At 43.9% G+C, this 6,434-nt stretch overlaps 1 protein-coding gene across 1 annotated transcript; it reads right to left on the minus strand.

Moving 5' to 3' along the window:
- Positions 1 to 1,152: 1,152 nt before the first annotated feature.
- ndufa12 (NADH:ubiquinone oxidoreductase subunit A12) lies at positions 1,153 to 4,049 on the minus strand. Its single transcript, XM_036518259.1, has 4 exons — positions 3,923 to 4,049; positions 3,337 to 3,419; positions 2,153 to 2,240; positions 1,153 to 1,452 (listed from the first exon to the last, which is right to left on the minus strand). The coding sequence occupies exons 1-4, from the start codon at positions 4,009 to 4,011 to the stop codon at positions 1,272 to 1,274; spliced, it is 441 nt and encodes a 146-aa protein (XP_036374152.1). The 5' UTR covers positions 4,012 to 4,049; the 3' UTR covers positions 1,153 to 1,271.
- Between the last annotated feature and the right edge of the window lie 2,385 nt (positions 4,050 to 6,434).

Consider the following 6,434-nt stretch of genomic DNA (forward strand, 5'->3'; position numbering starts at 1 on the left):
AGTAATACCTTTCGGGTCTAACAGCTGATTGATTGCATGGTGCAACAGAATGGAGGAGACAGTTACACCAATAGTCTGCTCGAAGCAGTTTATCAAGCTGTGCAGATGATAGTAAAGTTCCTAAGGGGCAAAAGCAATGGACTATTCTCTGACCCTCAGCTCCAACAACAGGCAAAATAAGTGAGGAAAATGATTTTAATTAGAGTAACTACCAGGGAACTACTGGGTACTAAAGGAAACTCATATATTTTACAATTAGTTAGAAATTATATATGTAATAATTGAATTTCTCACCACACACTCATCCGTTCCTGGTCCAGGCCTTTCTAATACCCCAGCTTTATACCACCCTGTTTGATTGGCCAATCTGTGCCACATGACCACTTCAGGTTCCTCTGAACACTGGTGCTCAGCCTCGCTTTAATCTCACAAAGTGTGCCCACATCTTGCCTTTCTTGGTCTTACCTCACTTGCCTCACTACCTCAGTTGCCATCCCCTTCATATTCAACATCTGGTCTATCTAAACTGTGGTCCAGGGGGTCTTCACAGTGGACCACTGCAATTGACAATGAGGATTTTTGGGAGGGGGTCAGACCTCAAATGCATTAGCCCAAGACTGTGATTGGGCACTTCAAGTCACATGACTTTCACTGTCCCCCCCCTTTTTGGTATGGCTGCACACCATGTTTGGCTCCATCTTCTGGACTCCGCACTACTACCAAATACACCATTTGCCAAATCTGACTCCTTAACACAACTGGGAGAACACAGGAAGAGCTCACCAGTGGCTGCCAATCAGCTTTGACAATCAGTTGAATCAAGGCCTCTGTCGTGGAGAAAAGAACTTCAGAGAACGACTGTGATTGTAAAAAATGTCCCTTAACAGTAACTGACATTTTTTTCCTCTATGGTGAGATGCAGTGCGAAAGCCAATCCACGGTGCTGGATTTGACCATGCTATGGGGAGGCGACGCAGATAAACGGAAAACTCCTCAGCAACAATATTCTCATCACCCAACAAATGCAGCATTACAAAATACTTCCCAATTCAACAAAACAGAATGCAGAGTAGCATCACCACAGTAAAAAGGTGCAAGACATCATCCCAATCACATTTCTCCAACAGAAAAAAACACAGCCATTTTGACAACTTTTGTTCTTGGTTTTATTACTATAAGAACACACAGAGTGCACGAGAGTCATAATTTACAGAGTTATGGACAAGTGTAACAGAGGGTTACACGTGGGTCAGCTGGGGGTCAGCCGGGGGTCACTGATCGCCGACCTTGGGTGGAACCCACTCGTGGATCTTCTTCCTGGTGGTGGAGTAGGGGACATACTGATTGGACGTGCCGCTCAGGTTAAACTTGTGGGTTTCAGCTAAGAACTTCCGGGGTACCGGGGGGTGGGTCGTGGGCGGGTCATCCGTCATGCAGTGAAGCCATCGGTGCCTGCAGAGGGCAATGGGGGAGACGGCAAACCTGATTACCGCATGGTCCTGTCTGGTCCTGTCGCAATGGGGTTAGCATGACCAGGAGTCTCTCTTTTGGTGAGGTCTGATAAAAACAACTTGAAGCTTAACTTTAGGTTAAATATATGTGTAGCCGAGTCTAATGGGAAATTCAGGCACGTCTATCTTCTATTCCATTCTGCTCAAGACAAATAAACTTCTGAAAATCATGCACAACAGAATTAAACATCTGTCAAAGTATGAAGTCTGGGCTCCCAAGTGGCTCAGGTTCAATCCCAGCCATGTCAGCAGCCAGCATGTCAACATGTCCAGGAGTCCACAGTGGTGTAACAAATTTTCTACTTCCATCAAGGATGTAGGGGAGGGTAGATCAGTGTAGGGCTCATTTTTAGCTAAATAATGACCCCTGCTGGTTGTTTGGGGTAATGGCTTAACATGGCATATTTACATGAAGGAGAGAGTGTTAGTTTCATGCTCCCCGCTTGACAGTGGGGGATGTAGCTTCAGAACATATACATGACCCATTAGGCATTCAAAATTAAGGCAAAAACTAGGTGAAAAGCACTGGAAATTTCAAATTTAAAAACTATGGAGTCTAGGTGAATGTGGTCCATACTAGCAACCTAAACACAACGCAGGTTATTTTGTACGGGTACATCTGTAGATGTGAGAGATATTACCACTCAGCTGGAACCATGCTCCCATCCACCTCCCAGAAGGTGTTCTTTCCATTCATTTCCTTAGTGTAGATGACCCATCGGTGGCGTCCTGGAAGGGAACAACAACATCGTCTTTACTGGGGGAAGTACTGGGTCACCGCCATCATCATAGTGGCCACCACCACCACCATCATCATCATCATCATCATCATCTTAATCATCACCGTCATCATTATTAATAAACTGTAGGTGTGTTCTGTTGCAGCAGCAATGGTGTTCTCATTACTCCTCAGATGTGGAGGCTGAATTAAGTTCCATGCTGCTGTGCAGGGAATAATGTTGCTCTGCTTTGAAGTGTGTCGCTCTGCAAGCCATGCCAATGAAGTTAGTGTCTGCACACCGCCATTTTCAAATACACCTTTTTTTTTAATGGGGATGCAAATGGTCAAACACCTTTATAACATTTAGGTCTGTGGGTCCACAGGACCAGGAGACACCATCTATGCAGTGTCACACTAAGGACAAAAGGTGGACTGATATTTGGTAAGTGTAGTGGCTGAGTTCACTCAAAAGTCAATGCACCACTTTCTGTGGCACTCAAGCTAAAACTACTCAGAACATTGCTGACCTCAGTTACAGTTAAAGTATGCCACAAAGGTCATATAAATTGTATTAGTGCAAATCTGCCTGCAGTACATCGCAACATACAGTAAATGTAAAAAGATTTAAATGTAATTGCCAGTAACCATGCAAACCATTCATTCCCAGATCAGAAGGTCTGGATAAACGTAACTAAAGTTTAATGCGATATACAACAATCGTGTCCATTGCGCTTTTTTTTAACCATAAAGAGGACCACAACAGAAATTACTATTTTCTAATTCTGTTATATACAGTTTTGCTCAATAATTTAATTTTTACATTTTGGAATTCGTGTCAGTATGAGTACATTGTATGTTGAGTGGCAGTGTAACACAGTGATAGGAAGCAGGGCTCGTAACCGAAAGGTTGCTTTTTGATTCCCCTCTCGGGCAATGCTGCTGTACCCTCGGGCAACGTAATTAACCCAGAACTGCCTGTCCAGCTGTATAAACGGATAAAATTGTAACATAAGTCTCTCTGGATAACACCATCTGCTAAATGACAATACTGTAATGCAACGTTGTGAATAAATAGATGGATCAATAACCCCACTTCATACTTACCGAAGAAGTTCCGAGTGTCCTCGTAATACTTGTTCCCATACTTGTCAACACCGACCAGCGTTCCAGTTTTCAGATCATTGACTCTGAAGAAAATACATAACACCTAAATTGAAATAACAGGCGTGCCAATTCTGGCTCCTCCGTCTTGTGATCTACTGGTAATATGTCCATGTTGCCAGCTGGAAAACACCCGAAATGATGCTCCAAGACAACTCTTTGTGAGATAAAGTGAGCTATCCAGCAGACGTTAACTGTTTTTTAGCTTAATTATCTAGGAACATTATAGTAAGCCTACCATCTAACTAGTCTAGCTAGCAAGAAGCAAAACCATGGACATGTAAGTACCTTGTACTCTAACCAACAAACAAGGAATGAATTAGATCAGCTATATAGCTAGCCAGTATTCTAGTTAGTTCACTGTAATAAAATCACAACAGAACATAGCTTGCTACCCTTGCAGACTGGAGAGGTCATACCGGACCAGCTAACAAGCTAAGTCTGGGACTTCAGATCAGCATTTAATTGGTTAGATGATGACTACTTACATTAACGTTCATGAGGAAAATAGTGTCATGAAAATATTCACCTGAATAACTGAACGAGAACTCCACGGATTCCACCGTGACCTCCTAACTGTGCCAAAGCCCTCCGAAAAACCTGTACATACTCCGCCATGTTGAGACGGAAGTGAGGCAGGAAGACCTCTTCTTCGTTTCCGGGATCAATAGAGGGTATGCACTGACGTCACTTTCCCGCCGGAATACGCCCCTCAGTCGGACTGAGTAGCAAAACATCCTGCAACATGTGTGCCTTTAGTAGGGGAAACTGCGAAAGCGGGAGTAAAACAAACGATTATCTGGCTAAATTAAAGGCAATTGAACTCGACAGTGAACCTTACAACTTACCAAAGAACCAGTGGTCCATGGACATTGACATGTGGCCAGGAATCGGGTTTCCTGACATCTATATGTACCTGATTTCGATGCCAGGGAAATAGGCTACACAAAGCAAAGCCTGAAGGCATACAAAAGCCGGGACATTCTAAAACGCTTAACGTGGCTTAATGTTACAAAACAGCGATCAGTGATCACCAAATGTCTCTCGTTATGCAGCTGTGAAAGAACAGTATGCCATAAGCTACAAAGTAAGGCCCGTTAGTGTGGGAATTAGACGCTGGCCGGACATTGCCCAGGAGGTGGACCGTGAGAGTAAGATAAAGAAGAATCGGACTCTGTGAGGGGGAGGGAGTTGTTTGTTCAGTACTATTGAGGAGGAAGGAACGTGACAAATTGAATATCTACATGCACTAAATCCATATGTAGTTCATAAGCATTGCCAGTAGATGTTAGTTAGGTTAAGCAGGTAGTAAGTTTTTATTTTTAAGGTGTGTGAACTCTAGAAATAATGTAAAATTAAGGTGGAATATTTTTTCCTTTTTAAAAGACGACAGAAATGTGCTGATGTACCACAGGGGCATGCTGGAGGGGGGAGAGATAATAGGAGAATGTGGTGTGACTGAAGAAGTAACAATAGTGTACGGAGAAGATGGGGTGACTTTAAGGAAGGAGTTTGAGTTTCATAAGCAAGCATTGCCAGTGGGTTACATTAGGTTTATTCTAGGTTAAAGTGGATAGTCAATTATGTATTTTATAAGCAGCCAAGGCAGATATGGAGCTGGAACAATAGATTTCTATATGAGTCAGGGTGCATGTGGCAGAGAAGACGAAATAATGTTGCTTCTCATGGTGCAGGTGCAGATCTTCACCTTACCTTCACTTTTCCTGGTGTCTTGTGTTAGGGATACGCCTGATGCCCCTCCCCTTGCCTCTGACCACTGTGAGAAAGTCTTCATCTTATTCAGCAATGACGTTTTATGTATAACAGGAGGAGCGAGGGGAAAGTAATATAAGAGAATGTTTTTAGAGGGTGTGGGGGGATTTGCTCCACGTGGACCAGCCTGTATGTGATCACCATATGCAATAAACCTAATTACATCAGACTCTTGAGAATTATATTTGTTCTTTATTGGGCACTGGAATCCATGTTCTGTAATTATTACAAAAGGTATGTATAAATTATATAACTTAGAATTGTTACAGCACAAGTGTGGAGGGAGCCTCCAGTCCAATTGGCCTAGACCGGGAGAGGTTCTCCACCACAAGTGAAAGGTAAACAGAGCCTTTTCCAAATCGGCTCCCATTGTTTACGTGAAGGAGCCAGCTCATACAGCCGGCTTGTTCGCAAACGACACATCACTACCACCCACAGGATTGCTATTTGTATGACTCAAAGAAAAAATCCTAAGGTTACACCAAACCAAAGCATGCAAGACAGTGACATGAAAGTTCAAAACCAATGGGACAAGGCGGTGATTTTAACTGGGTCTAAGTGGCATCTGCATAGGGTTGGTGGTCACATCAATGCCTGGCAATCCACAGCACACACCTCTCCTTTCCCTCCCACAATACTCTGCATCTCTCACAAAGACCGTCAACATGCTTACCGACTATTTGAAGACTTGCCCCAATCCACAGTGAAGGAATCCCTCTTTCTTATTCTCTGGTGAATTTTAATGGCAGGAAGTTAACCACCTTAATTGTGCATACCACCACCTACTGTGATGGAGCAACTGTAACGAAGGGTGAGAGCAGTCACCCCACCCAGCCTCGAACCCGTGAGAGCCAGGCTCATTGGTATAGCAGTCAGAGCGCATACTCAAACGTAGTGACGGCACTCCGTCACACTGCCCTCCCCTTCGGGAAGCGTGCCCATGCGCTTCATGCACCGAGGCGTCCCTCATGCATTCCCCTGCCGTACTTCTCCCATCCCAGGTTGCCCCACTCACCAGTGCTTCACCCATCTCTGGGGTCCCTCACACCATGCTTCACCCATCTCTAGGGTTGGGAACCGAAACTTGGTTCCAAAATTAGAACCGAATCCAAGTACCAGGTACCCGTAAAAAAAATTGAATTTCGGTTTCTAAATGTCTACGTGTCCAGTTGTTTAGCCCTTTTGCATGTACAGTCACACCAGTGTGATTAGTCGTTTAGCGCATACGCTAAAACTGGTGAATTAGAACCCTAGATTGGGAAAATTCT

Source organism: Megalops cyprinoides, chromosome 23 (genome assembly GCF_013368585.1).
Source record: "Megalops cyprinoides isolate fMegCyp1 chromosome 23, fMegCyp1.pri, whole genome shotgun sequence".
In the NCBI taxonomy this organism is placed as follows: domain Eukaryota; kingdom Metazoa; phylum Chordata; class Actinopteri; order Elopiformes; family Megalopidae; genus Megalops; species Megalops cyprinoides.

Coding starts and splice junctions, on each gene's coding strand:
- ndufa12 (XM_036518259.1), bottom strand. CDS start 4,011: ATGGCGGAGTATGTACAGGTTTTTCGGAGGGCTTTGGCACAGTTAGGA. Junction 3,420..3,922: donor GTTCTCGTTCAGTTATTCAG/GTGAATATTTTC, acceptor TATTTTCTTCAG/AGTCAATGATCTGAAAACTG. Junction 2,241..3,336: donor GGACACTCGGAACTTCTTCG/GTAAGTATGAAG, acceptor GTTCCCTTCCAG/GACGCCACCGATGGGTCATC.